Genomic DNA, 20,865 nt, shown 5'->3' with positions numbered 1-20,865 from the left:
CATATTTTAGTATAGCCCCCATAAGAACGATCTCCCGATTTAATTCCTTGGGTTTCTAGAAACCGTAGTTTTTATCTGATTTGCCTGAAATTGTAAATATTCTGGTATTTTAGGCTCACAAAAACGTGTATCGGATTAAGTTTTTATCTGTCCATTTGGTAATACCTCCATATAGACCAACTTCACTTCTTGAGGGTGTAGAAGGCGCACTGATTATGAAAAGTTCTTGAAACTCAATGTAAAATTTCCAGATTTTACTTCTCGAGTGAAAATCTACAGATTTAAGATTTCAAATCAAGACGTTATTTTATAATTTTCTTGCACACTTACAAGAAATGTTAATGATTCCTCCAAAACTCAAACAAACATTGTTCTTATAAATACAGAATCTGATATAGTCCTCATATGTGAACTCTTTAAATTTATCTTCGGGAAGTGTCCTCAAGTCCTCAAGCCCTCCTGAAATTTCAAAGGAAACCCTAATATTTGGTTCATGGTGGTGGGTATTTAAGATTCGGCCGGCCAAACTTACTGCTGTATATACTTGTTTAATTTAGTATATACCACGTATGGACTTACTTACAATTTAGAAGACGATGTTAAGAGGTTTTAAGATACCTTACCATCGGCAAGTAATGTTGATGGCAGTGTTTAGAAGAAGTTTCTACGCAATCCATGGTGGAGGCTACAAAAGCTTCGGCCTGGCCGAACTTACGGCCGTATATTGTTTTTTGTTGACATTTTATATAATCGCACTCCGACTTCTAAAGCTCTACATCTGATCGCAATGGTTGAAGGTTAGGTTAGGTTAGGTGGCAGCCCGATGTATCAGGCTCACTTAGACTATTCAGTCCATTGTGATACCACATTGGTGAACTTCTCTCTTATCACTGAGTGCTGCCCGATTCCATGTAAAGCTCAATGACAAAGGACCTCCGTTTTATAGCCGAGTCCGAACGGCATTGCAATGAAACCACTTAGAGAAGCTTTGGAACCCTCAGAAATGTCACCAACATTACTGAGGTGGGATAGTCCACCGCTGAAAAACTTTTTGGTGTTCGGTCGAAGCAGGAATCGAACCCACGACCCTGTGTATGCAAGGCGGGCATGCTAACCACGGTGGCCACGCAATGGTTGAAATATCCACTTGAATTTCATTACTGATTTCCTTAGATGACATTTGAGCGAATTGGTGCATAGTTTATATGATCTTCTTCTAGCGTAGTCTTAGGTTTTCGCCTTAGTGCAGAGTTTTGGTGCATCCCCAGTTTCATACTCAAGACGCAGTTGGTTTTTGTACATTGTACTCTTCCGAAATTCATTTTGATAGTACTCCAACTTTAAAATCATCGATATTTTGTTTTTTAATATGTTGATTATTCTTATTTCCGGTCATTTTATAGAATTATTCAAAAATAGAGCATAAAGGCATATGACGATAAATTTATGACCAAATTAGGCAATGAACTAAACGATATTCCTGAAATGCCCTTTTTGTACATTTAATTCATCTTCTTATAGGTCCTTATAACTATTTCAGGTAAAAAATGCAAAAAATAATGCCCTCAAAGAAGAAAATATTACAGGGTTATAGGTAGTTGCAAATGTTTTGAACAGGTTGAATCATACGATTCTTTACTTTTCGGGAAATATCAATATCAGCTTTTAAAGAGGCGTAGCACCACCTTAGCAACTATATAATTATGGACCGATATGGACCAATTTATGAACGGTTTTTAAAAAGTATATATTAACATTACGTACAAAATTTCAAGAGGTTCCGGAAGTCAAATCAGTGTATATGAGGGCTATATACAATTATGGGCCGAATTATGAACGGTTCTTAGAATGAAAATACTGAAATTTGAATCAAATTTCAAGCGATTTGGATAATATTGGTTCATCCAAGGATACCAAATCGGGAGATCGATTTATATAGGGGCTATATATAATTATATATATTTATTTAATTATGAACCAATATAGACCAATTTATGCTCGGTTGTTAGAAAGCAAATACTCGCATTACGTGCCAAATTTCATTATTATCGCAGAGAAGATGGTGAGACCTAAATAAATCATTTCGAAGTGAAGAAAATATGAATAGAGATTCAATTGCCACAAAATTTGAAAAAGTAGAAATACTGTTTTTACATTCTGTTTCTTACGACGTCAACGTTTACAAAAAAAATTCTATACTCATTCCAAGCGCATCGCTAATATGTGCATTTTGAAAACATATTTTTGAATGGAAGTTCTCCGTAGCTAAATCTTTGCTTACATTCTCCTGTGCCCTCCCCACTTTTACTTTGTATTCCAATTATAAATAAATTATTAGAAACCATTCATCAGCTATTAATATAATTAATGTATTAAATGCCAAAAGGGTGGCAATAATTTCGAATTATTATAAATTTCACGTTGCATTAATTCTCTTCAATTTCATATATTTTTGATTTTGTTAATTTAATTTGCTACGCATTTAAACACCTTTGCTCCTCTTCGCCGGATTTGAACAATAAACGGCAAAAAATCGATTATGCATCCATTTGATTTGGCCTTTGACTTTGGTTGGGTACGATCAGTGAAACGTGATTACCAAGCAAGCCAAAGGTAAACGGTAAGAAATTACGATTGAACAGATAAAGATCAAAGAGATAAACTATGAAATGGATGCATATATGCCTGAAGATATCCATGATCAATGACCTGTAAATTGTAGATTTGTTGAAAGTTGTTGATCAAAAGTCTGTTCTCATTTAATCTAAGCAATGCGGCGAGACCAAACTATGGCTAAAGGATGCACCAGAGCTTTACAAATTGTTGCTAATCAAATATTTGGAAATGATTTTGACTTTAATGAGCATCACAAATGGCTTGAAAGATATGTTTTTGTCTGATTATGAATCATAATGCAAGTCAAAAAGAAGAGAAAGTTTTTAAATAGGATAAAGAGTTGTCTATGTGATATATTTTATAAAGTAATTTAGCATAGAACAATTACCTACTATACAATTATTAAAATAATTTAACCAATTTCGCTCAGCTATTCGGGCAGATAAAATCACGTTTAAGTAAATGTATTAATGTATGAAAAAGGGAACATTTTAAACAACTTTTGGTATGGGAAATAAAACAAGTAAGGAAAGTCGGGCGGGGCCGACTTTATTATACCCTGCACCACTTTGTAGATCTTAAATTTTCGATACCATATCACATCCGTCAAATGTGTTGGGGGGCTATATATAAAAGTTTGTCCCAAATACATACATTTAAATATCACTCGATCTGGACAGAATATGAAAGACTTCTACGAAATCTATAGGCTCAAAATTTAGGTCGGCTAATGCACTAGGGTGGAACACAATGTTAGTAAAAAAAAATATGGGAAACATTTAAATCTGAAGCAATTTTAAGGAAACTTCGCACAAGTTTATTTATGATTTATCGCTCTATATATATACACTAGAAGTTTAAGAAAATTAGAGTAATTTTTACAACTTTTCGACTAAACAGTGGCGATTTTACAAGGAAAATGTTGGTATTTTGACCATTTTTGTCGAAATCAGAAAAACATATATATGGGAGCTATATCTAAATCTGAACCGATTTCAACCAAATTTAGCACGCATAGCTACAATGCTAATTCTACTCCCTGTGCAAAATATCAACGAAATCGGAGTTAAAAATTGGCCTCTGTGGCCATATGAGTGTAAATCGGGCGAAAGATATATATGGGAGCTATATCTAAATCTGAACCGATTTCAGTAAAATTTGGCACACTTGACTATAGTACTATTTGCTCTTCTTGTGCAAAATTTTAAGCAAATTAAAACTCTGGCTTCTGGGGTCATATAAGTCCGTATCGGGCGAAATATATATATATGGGAGCTATATCTAAATCAGAACTGATTTCCGATCCAAAATCAATAGGGTTCTATTCTGAGCCAAAACACATACTTGTGCCAAATTTGAAGTCGATTGGACTTAAACTGCGACCTAGACTTTGATTACAAAAATGTGTTCACGGACAGACGGACATGGCTATATCGACTCAGGAGCCCACCTTGAGCATTTTTGCCAAAGACACCATTTGTCTATCTCGTCTCCTTCTGGGTGTTGCAAACATATTCACTAACTTATAATACCCTGTTCCACAGTGTGGCGCAGGGTCTAAAAATCTCCTGGTGCCATCGTGGCGGAGGGGGGATTTTATTTTTATACCCTCCACCATAGGATGGGGGTATATTAAATTTGTCATTCCGTTTGAAACACATCGAAATATTGCTCTAAGACCCATAAAGTATATATATTCTGGGCCGTGGTGAAATTCTGTTGAAATCACTCTAACTTCCGAACGAAACGAAACTTGGCACAAGTAGTTGTTATTGATGTAGGTCGGATGGTATTGAAAATGGGCCATATCGGACCACGTTTAACATACGTATAGCCCCCATATAAACCGATCCCTAGATTTGACTCCGGAGCCCCGGAGCCGGAGGAAGAGCAAAATTCACCCGATCCGGTTGAAATTTGGTACGTGGTGTTAGTATATGGTCTGTAACAACCATGCAAAAATTGGGCTATACCGGTCTTAATTATATATAACCCCCATTTAAACCGATCCCCAGATTTGACCTCCGGAGCTCTTAGAGGACCAAAATTCATCGAATCCGGTTAAAATTTGGTACGTGATGAAATTTTGTACATTGTGCTTGTATATGGCCGCTAACAAACATGCCAAAATTGGTCCATATCGGTCTATAGTTAGGTGGAAGCCCGATGTATCAGGCTCACTTAGACTATTCAGTCCATTGTGATACCACATTGGTGAACTTCTCTTTTATCACTGAGGGCTGACCGATTCCATGCTAAGCCCAATGACAAGGGACCTAATTTTTATAGCCGAGTCCGAACGGCGTTCCACATTGCAGTGAAACCACTTAGAGAAGCTTTGAAACCCTCAGAAATGTCGCCAGCATTACTGAGGTGGGGTAATCCACCGCTGAAAAACTTTTTGGTGTTCGGTCGAAGCAGGAATCGAACCCAAGACCTTGTGTATGCAAAGCGGGCATGCTAACCATTGCACCACGGTGGCTCCCATCGGCTGTAGGTTCGGCTAGGCCGAATCTTATGTACCCTCCACCATGGATTGCGTAGAAACTTCTACTAAAGACTGTCATCCAGAATCGAATTACTTGGGTTTTGGTAATACTTACCAATGGCACGGTATCTTAAAACTTCTTATCACTTCTTCTCAATTGTAAGTTAGTCCATACGGGGTATATATTTTGACAAAATTTTCTATAGAAATAAAATTTCGACAAAATTTTGTATAGAATTTTGATAAAATTTTCTATAAAAATAAAATTTGGCAAAATTTTTTATATAAATAAAATTTTGACAACATTTTCTATAGAAATAAAATTTTGATAAAATTTTCTATAAAAATAAAATTGTGACAAAATTTTATATCGAATTAGATTATGCAAAATTTAATCAGGATGGCTTCATTATTGAAGGCGTGATTACAACAGACATCGTTAGATCTATTTTGAATTTCTCCCTGATCAAGAATATATACTTTATTCGGAAATCGAACGGAATGACAGACTTATTACACCCAATACCACCATTAAATTGAAATCCGTATTCATGTCAATATCAAAAATAACTTCAAATCCTTTGGAAATCATTCGAATTATTCTATAATATAATAATATTCTATAGTATCTATGTTTGACTTAATTGTCGCAAAATGTGATGTGTTTTAACAAAAATTTCAAAGTTTTAAAAATCAGGAAAGCTCAGCGACGCGGGCTCGATTCGGTTAGTAGGGTATAAACCAGGGATGCAAAAAAAAATGTTGATACATTCCACATGCAGAAAGTTCAATGGTACTACAATGATCTACAGCTACAGAAAAATAGTAACGAATGTAAGATACATGCACTGAGAATTGCTTCGGACAAATTTATTAAAAAATGTTGCATTTCCAGTTTAAATCTGAAGATCGGTATGTATGGCAAGCATCAATAAAAAATTGATTAATATTGATCTTCTGTTGGTGACCATAAAACAAGTAAAATCAATATGTAAAACTTCTCAATGTTTTAGTGTTATAACGGAGGACATGTCAACACCTATATTTCAAAAACTTCTGACGCAATTATTTCGTGGTGTAGATAATATGAAGTGACAATTAGCTGGTATTGGAAGTCTGGAGGATATTTAATAATTTTTGGAACTGATAACACGTACTTCGTTATATCTCAAAACTTCCTTTGCAAGGTCCGAGTGAGATGAGTTTACACCAATAGAGAAGTTTTTTTTTTCAAAAATACTTAAAATTTTCGCGAGTATTACTAAAGTTGGTATAAATTGTACTTTTTGGTTCTCTTAGACACAATTGGAAAATTTGATTTTACATCGCTGGTATAACAAGCAAACCAACTCTATAATAAGGGGGAGAGAGAGTAGATCTCTACAGGTGTTATAAAATTAGAGCAGCCTGATTAAAGCACCTAATAGTCTATGAAAGTACATGGCATGTAACATACAACCATTTTATCGCAACTAATATACGGTAATATAGTCATAATCATCGTACTTCAAGTTAACCAATTTCGCATCTATGATATGCGGTTTACTGGCTTTACAATGTAGATCCATTGACCAACAATTCGTTATATTGTTACCACATCTATGGCATTTATTTCTGATGTTTAATTAAACATCGACACTGATTATTGTTATTTGTCTTGCGGTACTTCCCCTGCTGCTTTTGTATTGAATACTTGGAAAAGGTTTTTTTTTGTGTACTGAAAATCAGTAGGATGAATATTTGTATAAGCAGCTTATCACACCATATACCTCATGCCTGATTACTTACACTCTTACTGAACTGGAGCTGGAGGAGCTTCATAAATATCAAGTTAATGAAAAGAAATCAAATTTTTGTTTATTTCTGCCGCATTTCATGGCTATTGAAAAAAAAAAAATAATAATAATGAATAAAATCTTTTCAATCATATCTTTCATCTATGTATGTACGAATCGATGATGATCAAGGTTAAAATCTGGTTAATTTGATTTGCCCCAGTAAAAGAAGATGGGAAATTTTTTCTTAGGTCAGTTTTTTTTTCTTCTTGTCTAGGGGGCGTTCTGATCATAGCTTAGTGTAACATTAATCATAATCAAAAGTATTTTTTTGGCAAAAAATGTGGGGGAAGAAATGAATGTCAAAATGCTATTTTCACAAAATTAATTAACCTGATTGATTTAATTGATTAAATTTCATGTTTGCAACTCATCTTTATTGCAGGCGCTATCAAATGTTCAGTCACTAATATTGAAATGCTTAAGATTTGTAAACTTTATCGAATTTTCGTTAATAGAGGTTAATAAGTTATAAAATGCATGTATCATATTGGGTTTATTTATTTTGTAGTTAAAATTAATGGAATATTAAGATAAATCAAATCAATAATACCATTCATGTGTAGAGGGACCAGATCTAAAAAGGTTTTGCGGTATTAAAATAATGCTAAAAACAAGTCTGAGGATTTTTCTATAGTCGGAGCGGAAAAATTTAGCTCGGCTCCGACTAAACCAAAATATAAAATAAACAAGTATATATGGCCGTAAGTTCGGCCAGGCCGAATTTTATGTACCCTCCACCATGGATTGCGTAAAAACTTCTACTGAAGACTGTTATCCACAATCGAATTTCTTGGTACATTGTAAGTTAAACCATACGGGAAATATATTAAACAAGAAGTATATACAGCAGTAAGTTCGGCCGGACCGAATCTTAAATACCCACCACCATAAACCAAATATTAGGGTTTCCTTTGAAATTTCAAGAAGGCTTAGGGACACTTCCCGAAGATAAATTTAAAGATTTCACCTATGAGGACTATATCAGATTCTGGATTTATAAGAACCATTTTTGTTTGAGTTTTAGAGGAATCATTAACATCTCTTGTAAGTGTGCAAGAAAATTATAAAATCTTAAATCTGTAGATTCACCCGAGAAGTAAAATCTGGAAATTTTACATTGAGTTTCAAGCAATTTTCATAATCAGTGCGCCTTCTATACCCTCAAGAAGTGAAGTCGGTCTATATGGAGGCATTACCAAAAGGACCGATAAAAACTTAATCCGATACACGTTTTTGTAAGCCTAAAATACGAGAATATTCACAATTTCAGGCAAATCGGATAAAAACTACGGTTTCTAGAAACCCAAGGAGTTAAATCGGGAGATCGTTCTTATGGGGGCTATACTAAAATATGGACCGATACTCACCGTTTTCGGCACACCACTTTATGGCCCGAAAATACCTCTAGATTTCCAATTTCAGGCAAATTGGATAAAAACTTCGGATTCTAGAAGCCCAAGAAGTAAAATCGGGATATCGGTCTATATAGGGGCTATACCAAAACATGGACCGATACTCACCATTTCGTGGCACACCAAATAGATGTCCAATTTCAGACAAATTGTATATAAACTACGTATTCTATAAACCCAAGATGTAAAATCGGGAGATCGGTCTATATGGGGGCTATACCAAAACATGGAACGATACGGACCATTTTCGGCACACCTTTTGATGGTCCTTAAGTACCTCTAGATTTAAAATTTCAGGCAAATTGGATAAAAACTACGACTTCTATAAGCCCAAGACCCCAAATCGGGAGGTCGTTTTATATGGGGAACATACCAAAACATGAACCGATGCTCACCATTTTTGGCACACCTCTTTACGGTTCTAAAGTACCTCTCGATTTCCAATTTCAGGTAAATTGGATAAAAACTGCGGTTTCTTTAAGCCCAAGAAGTAAAATCGGGAGATCGGTCTATATGGGGGCTATACCAAAATAAGGACCGATACTCACAATTTTGGGCACACGTATTTGTGGTCCTACAATACCACTAGATTTCCAATTTCAGGTAAATTGAATAAAAACTGCGGTTTCTGTTAGCCCAGGAAGTAAAATCGGGAGATCGGTCTATATGGGGGCTATACCAAAACATGGACCGATACTCACCATTTTTGGCACACCTCTTTATGGTCATAAAATACCTATAGATTTCATATTGCAGGCAAATTGGACAAAAATTACGATATCTATAAGGCCAAGATCCCAAATCGGGAGGTCGATTTATATGGGGACTATATCAAAACCTAGACCGATATAGCCCATCTTCGAACTTGACCTGCCTGCAGACAAAAGACGAGTTTGTGCAAAATTTCAGCACGATTGCTTCATTATTGAAGACTGTAGCGTGATTACAACAGACAGCCAGACAGACAGACAGACGTACATCGTTATATTTTCTTAGAATTTCTCTCTGATCAAGAATATATATACTTTATATAGTCGGAAATCGATATTTCGATGTGTTACAAACGGAATAACAAACTTATTATACCCCCGTTACCATTCTATGGTGGTGGGTATAAAAAAGGTCGATTAAATACGTTTGACAAAATTTCCAATAGAAATAAAATTTTGACATAATTTTCCATATATATAAAATTTTGACAAAATTTTCTACAGAAATAAAATTTTGACAAAATTTTCTATAGAAATAGAATTTTGACAAAATTTTCTATAGAAATAAAATTTTGACAAAATTTTCTATAGAAATAAAATTTTGACAAAATTTTCTATAGAAATAAAATTTTGACAAAATTTTCTATAGAAATAAAATTTTGACAAAATTTTCTATAGAAATAAAATTTTGACAAAATTTTCTATAGAAATAAAATTTTGACAAAATTTTCTATAGAAATAAAATTTTTACAAAATTTTCTGTAGAAATAAAATGTTGATCAAATTTTCTATAGAAATAAAATTTTGATCAAATTTTCTATAGAAATAAACTGTTGATAAATTTGTATAGAAATAAAATTTTGACAAAATTTTTCCATATAAATAAAATTTTGACAAAATATTCTACAGAAATAAAATATTGACAAACTTTAGTGAACTGCCTGAATTTATTCTGATAATTGGTTGATAGTTTTGCTGCAAGTAGAGGATGCTGATGAGGAATGTGGTAATGCCGAAACGTGCGTCCATCCAACCAGTCTATAGGACTTTGCCCAAATAAATTTGACAAACACTCTTTTCCTCTGTTGGTTAAGCTACACTTGTAGTTTAGTCAATGCATGGTTTTAAGCTGAAATCAAAAAAAAAAAACTAAAACGGAAATAAAATTTTGATAAAATTTTCTATATAACTAACATATGTATTGGCAAAAATTTCTATAGAAATAAAATTTTGACAAAATTTTCTATGGGAATAAAATTTTGATAAAATTTTCTATAGAAATAAAACTTTGATCAAATTTTCTATAGAAATAAAATTTTGATAAAATTTTCTATAGAAATAAAACTTTAATCAATTTTTCTATAGAAATAAAATTTTCTCCATAAATAAAAATTTTAACAAAATTTGCTATAGAAATAAAATGTTGACAAAATTTTCTAGAGTAATAAAATTTTGGTAGATTATTTTTGGCGACATGGACCAATTTTTGTGTGATTGGGGATAGGCTATATATAACTATAGACCGATATGGACCAATTTTTGCATAGTTGTTAGCGGCCATGTATCAAAATTCAATCGAATAGAATGAATTTTACACCTCCAAAAGGTTCCGGAGGTCAAATCTGGAGATCGATATGGAGCAAATTTTGAATGGTTGCTAGAGACCGTATACTTACACCACGTACCAAATTTCAACCGGATCGGTTGCTCCTCCAAAATGCTCTGGAGGTCAAATCTGGTGATCGGTTTATATGGGGGCTATATATAATTATGGACCGGTATGGACCAATTTTTGCATGGTTCTTAGAGACTATATACTTACACCATGTAGCAAATTTCAACCAGATCGGATGAAATTTGCTCTTCGAAGAGGCTCTGGTGTTCGGCGACCGGACATATCCCCCAACGGACATTTCGCCCAAAATGATTTTTGGGCGTTATGACCTCCAATGGAGCGGTCACATCGCCCAATTTTAGTTTGGGCTTTATGTCCTCCGTCATCGCGGTCATATGTCCCAAAAAATAGGCGGTCAAAACGCCCAATATTTTATGGGGAAAATAATGTCGGAATACAAATCAAAAACTGTCCTAAATGAAGTAGTTTTGATCCCCAATTTTGGTTAACTAAATACGTACGGTATTTAATTCAAAATGCCGTAACTAGAAAGACAGTGCAGATCTCGTGGTGTATAAGAAAATTAAGGAGAAAATGGTACAAAACGCTCCACAAAGCCCCCAAGAACTCATTGCACTATTTGCCAAATCAGAATACTAAATGTGCGAAAGTGTGCCGGAAAAGATATTTTACCAAACCACTATTATGGAAGCCGATTTGACATACAGTCTCTTTGTGTTCCACCCCAGTAACTGAAATAATGAATAATATGAATGATGGAGATGCTATTGTTTTATTGATGTCCCTTTTTAGGTCGTTTCATTTTATCTTATGGGTACAAGAAATTACTAATATTTACGAAGGTTACAAACGACATGTCAGTATAACTGTGTTCATTTTTTAAATCAAGTTAATAAAACGAAAGATGCAAGAACTTGAGGACAAACTGAATGTGATGAATTTAACAAAGGATTCGCGTGCGCGAATTCTCGTCGTCCTCAAATACTAGCAACTTTCAGTTTATTATCTTGTTCTAAACATTAAAATTGCAAAGAGATGAAATGATCGACGTGCTGCTGATAGGTACTTGAAAAAAAATCGCGCGCGCGATTTATTTCAAGTACCCATCAGCAGCAAATCGATCATCTCATCTGCCTCCAAATCGCGCGCGCTAATCCTTTTTTAAATTCATCACATTTAGTTCATCCTCACATTCTTGCAACTTTCGTTTTATTATCTTGTTCTAAACATTAAAATTGGAAAGAGATGAGATGATCGATTTGCTGCTGATGGATACTTGAAATAAATCGCGCGCGCGATTTTTTTCACGTACCCATCAGCAGCAAATCGATCATCTCATGTTCCAATTTTCAGTTTAAAATACACAGAAAAAAATATCACCAAAATATTTCCAATTAAAAAGTTAATTGAAGTTGAAAATTTTTTCAATTAATAAATTAATTGGTACAATTAACTTTTTAATCAAGATAGAAACATCAAGTTAATTAAGTCAATGATTGAACATTTTAAAATTTTAATTAAAAAGTTAATTGATACAATTAACTTTTAATCAAATTCGGAAGACTAAGTCAGTTTATGATGATGATGAACATTTTTTTTAAATTTTTAGTTAAATTTTTTGTTCAAACAATCAATTGTTAATCCAAATAAAAATTCTAAGCCAATTCAGAATGTAATTGAAAATAGTTACCTTTTTTAATTAATAAATTAATTGAGTTTTGCAATCAACATCAATTAAATTTTTAATTGAATCAATTAAAAAATTAATTGAAATTTGGCAATGAAATCAATTAATTTTTTAATCAAGAATTTTTTCTATGCCCAATTAAAACTGTGATTGATACTATCATTTTCGTGATTGAAGACATTTCAATTAAAAAATTAATTGGATCAATTAATTTCGTGATTGAATCAGAAAAAAAAATTTTTGTGTGTACATAATTTTCAATTCAGCATTTGTCTGGTTTGTTCAAAAGAAAAAAATTATCAATTTCCGAATATTCATGTTTCAATATATAAATTCAAATGTCTTGGAGCTTTAACCGACCTATTGCACGAGCGAAATAGGTCTTCGTAGTGCCACTTTAGCCGCTTTTCCATTTCAATCATACGCTGAGAAGAAAAATAGTCAAAAATTATGTTCCAGTCAAAAACAATTAAAACAAACGATGAAGACCAGATATGCTAGTTTTACATCTTCTTCAAGCATACACAATAAAAGCAGGATTCGATATTTGTCAATAAGAGGCATATCTATCTATTAAATATTAAAAAAAAAAATTATGGATAGATGAAGTAATCATATATAGCTTTTGAATGATTAAAAAAAATATATTTTGTTATTTTAAACTATTGTTTATATTCAATTATATTCAAACGGTCATAACACCCACATTTTTTTATGGGGCTTATGACCGCGATGAGGGAGGACATAAAGTCCAAACTAAAATTGGGCGATGTGCCCGCCCCAGTGGAGGTCATAACGCCCAAAAATCATTTTGGGCGAAATGTCCGTTGGGCGATATGTCCGGTCGCCCTGGTGTTCAATTCGAAGGATCGGTTTATATGGGGGCTACATATAATTATGGACCGATATGAACCAATTTTTGCATGGTTGTTAGATACCATATACTCACACCTCGTACCAAATTTCAACCGGATCGGATGAATTTTGATACACCAAGAGGCTCTTGAGGTCAAATCTTGTGATCGGTTTATATGGGGGCTATATATAATTATGGACCGATATAGACCAATTTTTGCATGGTTGGTAGATACCATATACTTACACGTCGTACCAAATTTCAACCGGATCGGATGAAATTTGCTTCTCTAAGAGCCTTCGCAAGCCAAATCTGGAGGTCGGTTTATATGGGGGCTATACGTAAAAGTGATCCAATATGGTCCATTTGCAATACCATCCGACCTACATCTTCAACAACTACTTATGCCAAGCTTCAAGTCGATAGATTATTTCGTTCGGAAGTTAGCATGATTTCAACAGACGGACGGACGGACGGACATGCCTAGATCGACTCAGAATTTCACTACGACGCAGAATATATATACTTTATGGGGTCTTAGAACAATATTTCAATGTGTTACAAACGAAATGACAAAGTTAGTATACCCCAATCCTATGGTGGAGGGTATAAAAAATATTTCATATGAACTTCACAGTAGATGATGACTAAGGGTTTTTTGATCCCATTGCTTTTAATCCAATTTTATGTCGACTATATCTATGAATAACGTCCCCATATCACTGTCTCATCCATAGGCTACCGCAACTATTACCACTTTAATTGGTTATCAAAACCATACGTCAACAGACGACATCCGTTTAATTGGATTTCTTGAAGCCAAGCCATCACTAACAAAAGGGTGCGGGTATTCATTATATGCTCATCATGGTCTCCAACTATTCCCCCTTTCCCTTAAATTACACTCATTAAAAATATCTTAAAATCTGCCACATTGACCCACAAAAGACATTTATCTTCCAAAAACCCATCTCCGACGTCCTCTGACGAAAGAGAAACCATGAAATGACAATAAAATTGATGTATCTTTGGTGTTAGATTTCCCACCGGTCGCGAACACATATGAAGATGCGACACGCAGGGCAGCGCAAGTGATCACAAAAGATTCCGACCAACAAAAAGTGGGGGCATTAGCCAAAACAACGATAATTAAAAGACCACCACTCAAGATGATGGGTGAACATGACAAGACAAAGATTCATAACACTTACCACCTAATCCATATGGCTGGAAGACAGAAAATCGTAAATGACACCCTGATAATTCCATTCAATAGTAATGACACGTTACAAATTTACCTGCACAATTTACAAACATGAGAGAAGTTCTGATGGTTTCAGTAATCACGTGTACAATGATAACCACATACGAGGTCTGATCGAAAAATAATCGATATTTCCAAATTTCGTGTGTTTTCAATTTTCGCATTTTTATAACTTCCACCATAGGGTGTATACAATGACAATGTCAAACAGTCTTGAGATACATTGCCATCGGCAATTGTTACCAGAACCCATGTGGATGACAGTATTAAATAAAACTTGTAAATGTTTTCTGTTATATTGCTACAGTTTGATCCGTTTGTTTTAGTCAGGTGTAGCTGTGCACTTCTATATTTTACAATTCAAAAAATAATAATAATAATAATAATAATAATAATAATAATAATAATAATAATAATAATAATAATAATAATAATAATAATAATAATAATAATAATAATAATAATAATAATAATAATAATAATAATAATAATAATAATAATAATAATAATAATAATAATAATAATAATAATAATAATAATAATAATAATAATAATAATAATAATAATAATAATAATAATAATAATAATAATAATAATAATAATAATAATAATAATAATAATAATAATAATAATAATAATAATAATAATAATAATAATAATAATAATAATAATAATAATAATAATAATAATAATAATAATAATAATAATAATAATAATAATAATAATAATAATAATAATAATAATAATAATAATAATAATAATAATAATAATAATAATAATAATAATAATAATAATAATAATAATAATAATAATAATAATAATAATAATAATAATAATAATAATAATAATAATAATAATAATAATAATAATAATAATAATAATAATAATAATAATAATAATAATAATAATAATAATAATAATAATAATAATAATAATAATAATAATAATAATAATAATAATAATAATAATAATAATAATAATAATAATAATAATAATAATAATAATAATAATAATAATAATAATAATAATAATAATAATAATAATAATAATAATAATAATAATAATAATAATAATAATAATAATAATAATAATAATAATAATAATAATAATAATAATAATAATAATAATAATAATAATAATAATAATAATAATAATAATAATAATAATAATAATAATAATAATAATAATAATAATAATAATAATAATAATAATAATAATAATAATAATAATAATAATAATAATAATAATAATAATAATAATAATAATAATAATAATAATAATAATAATAATAATAATAATAATAATAATAATAATAATAATAATAATAATAATAATAATAATAATAATAATAATAATAATAATAATAATAATAATAATAATAATAATAATAATAATAATAATAATAATAATAATAATAATAATAATAATAATAATAATAATAATAATAATAATAATAATAATAATAATAATAATAATAATAATAATAATAATAATAATAATAATAATAATAATAATAATAATAATAATAATAATAATAATAATAATAATAATAATAATAATAATAATAATAATAATAATAATAATAATAATAATAATAATAATAATAATAATAATAATAATAATAATAATAATAATAATAATAATAATAATAATAATAATAATAATAATAATAATAATAATAATAATAATAATAATAATAATAATAATAATAATAATAATAATAATAATAATAATAATAATAATAATAATAATAATAATAATAATAATAATAATAATAATAATAATAATAATAATAATAATAATAATAATAATAATAATAATAATAATAATAATAATAATAATAATAATAATAATAATAATAATAATAATAATAATAATAATAATAATAATAATAATAATAATAATAATAATAATAATAATAATAATAATAATAATAATAATAATAATAATAATAATAATAATAATAATAATAATAATAATAATAATAATAATAATAATAATAATAATAATAATAATAATAATAATAATAATAATAATAATAATAATAATAATAATAATAATAATAATAATAATAATAATAATAATAATAATAATAATAATAATAATAATAATAATAATAATAATAATAATAATAATAATAATAATAATAATAATAATAATAATAATAATAATAATAATAATAATAATAATAATAATAATAATAATAATAATAATAATAATAATAATAATAATAATAATAATAATAATAATAATAATAATAATAATAATAATAATAATAATAATAATAATAATAATAATAATAATAATAATAATAATAATAATAATAATAATAATAATAATAATAATAATAATAATAATAATAATAATAATAATAATAATAATAATAATAATAATAATAATAATAATAATAATAATAATAATAATAATAATAATAATAATAATAATAATAATAATAATAATAATAATAATAATAATAATAATAATAATAATAATAATAATAATAATAATAATAATAATAATAATAATAATAATAATAATAATAATAATAATAATAATAATAATAATAATAATAATAATAATAATAATAATAATAATAATAATAATAATAATAATAATAATAATAATAATAATAATAATAATAATAATAATAATAATAATAATAATAATAATAATAATAATAATAATAATAATAATAATAATAATAATAATAATAATAATAATAATAATAATAATAATAATAATAATAATAATAATAATAATAATAATAATAATAATAATAATAATAATAATAATAATAATAATAATAATAATAATAATAATAATAATAATAATAATAATAATAATAATAATAATAATAATAATAATAATAATAATAATAATAATAATAATAATAATAATAATAATAATAATAATAATAATAATAATAATAATAATAATAATAATAATAATAATAATAATAATAATAATAATAATAATAATAATAATAATAATAATAATAATAATAATAATAATAATAATAATAATAATAATAATAATAATAATAATAATAATAATAATAATAATAATAATAATAATAATAATAATAATGCCCGCAGGGGCATTCCAATTGAGGGACTAGAGGAATGACGGGCTTAACGACCCCGCGGACCCCAGTGAATCCTGGAAGCGTCTGACTCGCATCGAGCGGCCTCCGGGTCAGCGTCTGTATCCCATGCTAGGGGCGGCTGTATAAAAACGTCTTTCGGGTAGGCAGATGTGAAACAAAAATACCCAAAACAAACCCATTAAACAATATGGAGCAAGAAACGAATGAAATTAACTCAAACAACACACAACAACAAACTTCGCAAATAGAAGGGGTACACGAGACCAGAACCCCACCTGCAACACGAGCTTCCTCTAATGTAACGCATGAGGGGACCACGCTAGCAGGGCTGCCGCGGCGTAGATTAAAGTGGACCTATGAAATGAATGTGTCCGTACTCAAGGCCTACTATAAGGCAACACGCAATAACAGCTCCATGAGCTATAGGCAGCAAATGTATGATTTCTTTCTTACAGATTACCCGAACTTAGGTCATTTAACGCAGCAAAACTTGGCTGACCGACGGGCTGCTATAATGAGAAAAAACCTAATACCATTACCAATTCAGGAGGAAATTCGGCTTAGAATACTTAATGAGATAACACCCAATAACAGCCAACCAACTCACACACAGGACCAGAACGATACAATACAAGTAACACAAGGCTCGAGGAGCCCAACTAACCAGAATAGAGCTGAAGTACAACCTAACACTGAAACACAACGCCCCACCAACGCAGTCTCAGAGACAAATACCACACAACAAACTAACGTTACACCAGACATAATAAGACTCATATTCAATGAGGCTAAACTTAAATTCACGGATATGAACCCGAAATATAGACCAAATATTCCAAAGCAGAAGCCTAATAGAAAAATGAGACAAATAACTGCAATATTGAATAATGAAATACTACCATTCGAAATTAACGCGGATATGGACTACAACCAGCTGATATCCATAATGTATTGCAGCGCTTACACCATCACAGAGGATGCGAGGAGAAACAGGCAGACGTCAAACTCGGATTCCAGAAAGACCAAACCTAAAAGAAAAGGAAGGACAAACCCACCTCCACCAGCAACGAAGCCAAAATGGGAACTTCGACTTTCAAACAAAATTGAAGAACTTAGGAAAGATCTAGGCTATATTACAAGCTACATAAATGAAAGAGTAGGGAAAAGAAGTAGATATAAACTAAATAAACTCAAACGGAAATACCCCGTCCATACACAACATGATCCCCCTAATGATACAATAGAACAAACGCGAGATACAATTAGACAAAAACTGAAAATGTATGCGACGAGATTACGCAACTACACAAAAAGTTACAATAGGTCGAAACAAAACAAGATATTCCAAACAAACGAGAAAAAATTTTACAACTCCCTGACAGTACAAAATGCGACAAATACAAATGATAATAGTAACAATACAATACCGATACACGAGATAGAAGACTTCTGGAAGGCAATATGGGGACAGAAAATACACCACAATACGGAAGCCACATGGCTCAGCTCCTTCCAGCATGAGATAACTCACGCCCCTATGACAGGTAATATAATTACTAATGAAATCCTCAAGAAGGCAATCCAAAAAATCCACAACTGGAAACAACCAGGCAGTGACAAGATTCACAACTATTACTACAAACACCTCACAACAGTACACCCTCATATCACGAAAATATTCAATGACATTCTATCCAACCCGAACAACATACATCCAGAGATGTGCTCGGGAATTACTTATCTCATTCCGAAAAATGAAACCCTTCGTCTCCATCACAACTTCGACCCATAACGTGCCTAAATACAGGATACAAACTTCTAACATCATGCCTTACTATAATGATCAACCAGTTCTGCGAAGATAACGGAATAATGGCAGAGGAGCAGAAAGGATGCAAGCAAGGCACAAAAGGATGCAAGGACCAGTTGATAATCGACTCAATAGTCACTAATCAAGCTATAAGGAACAAGAAAAACTTACACACTGCTTTCATAGACTACGAGAAAGCTTTCGACTCAGTCCCCCATACGTGGCTTTTAGAAATACTTAGAACTTATCGAATTAACCCAGTTATTATAAGATGTATTCGAGGCTTAATGTCCCACTGGGTGACTACTCTCCATATAAGAACGGGAAATTGAAACACCACTTCAGACCCTATACATATATACAGAGGTATTTATCAAGGAGACTCGCTTAGTCCATTACTATTCTGCCTTGCCATAAATCCACTCTCACACCTTCTAAAACAGAGCCAATATGGGTACAAACTTAAAACATCTGAACAACATACGATATCCCACTGCTTTTATATGGACGACATTAAGCTGTACGCCAACTCAAAACGACATCTAGACAACCTACTCCGAATAGTAGAGATGTTCACCAAAGACATAAGGATGCAATTTGGCATTGATAAATGCAAAACACAAAGTATAACTAAGGGGAAATATTCTACAACTAAACATTTTGTCACTGAGGATGGAAACAATATCACACAACTCCAAAAAGATGAACATTACAAATACCTCGGTATTAAACAAAACATAGCAATAGACCACACCAAACAGAAGAAGCATATAGAAAAAGAATTCATGGATCGAATTCACAGAATTAGTAAAAGTAGCCTAAATGGGAAAAATATCATAAAAGCAATAAATACATACGCGATACCTGTACTCACATACACTTTCGGGATACTAAACTGGTCTAATACAGATTTAAACAATATGGACAGGAAAATAAGAACAACACTAACAAAAACAAAACACCACCACCCGAAATCATCTATTGAAAGGATAAATATTCCCAGAAGAAATGGAGGCAGAGGCCTACTAAACATCAAAACCTTACATGATCGGCAAATACAAAGTCTTTCAAAATACTTCGCAGAAACAGCCAACAAATCTCTCCTATACAGAAACATAGTAAACGCGGATGACAACTTAACGCCACTCAATCTGAAAAGTAATAACATCGTGGAACCAACCTCTACAGAAAAATTATTAGAAGCATGGAAATCCAAGACTTTACATGGCAAATATCCAAAACTACATATACCAACAACACATAGACCTGGAAAAGACGAATAACTGGCTCCTTTACAGCAAAATGTTTGCTGAAACTGAGGGTTTTATAATTGCGATACAAGATGGGGTTATCGCAACTAACAACTACAGGAAGTATATACTCCATGATCCAACTATTACTAGTGGCAATTGCCGAAGATGTGGATCTAACCCAGAAACGAT

At 30.5% G+C, this 20,865-nt stretch overlaps 1 protein-coding gene across 1 annotated transcript; it reads left to right on the top strand.

Annotated features, from left to right (window-relative positions):
* The first annotated feature begins 17,800 nt into the window (after positions 1 to 17,800).
* LOC142232138 (uncharacterized) lies at positions 17,801 to 19,405 on the top strand. Its single transcript, XM_075302858.1, has one exon. The coding sequence runs from the start codon at positions 17,801 to 17,803 to the stop codon at positions 19,403 to 19,405; it is 1,605 nt and encodes a 534-aa protein (XP_075158973.1).
* Positions 19,406 to 20,865: the final 1,460 nt, after the last annotated feature.

This window comes from Haematobia irritans, chromosome 1 (genome assembly GCF_050003625.1).
Source record: "Haematobia irritans isolate KBUSLIRL chromosome 1, ASM5000362v1, whole genome shotgun sequence".
Lineage (NCBI taxonomy): Eukaryota > Metazoa > Arthropoda > Insecta > Diptera > Muscidae > Haematobia > Haematobia irritans.
Note: the sequence above shows the minus strand (reverse complement) of the source record. Positions and strands in the feature narration are given on the sequence as shown.

What these genes read in the sequence shown, in the direction of transcription:
- LOC142232138 (XM_075302858.1), top strand. Translation starts at nt 17,801, where the DNA reads ATGGAGCAAGAAACGAATGAAATTAACTCAAACAACACACAACAACAA.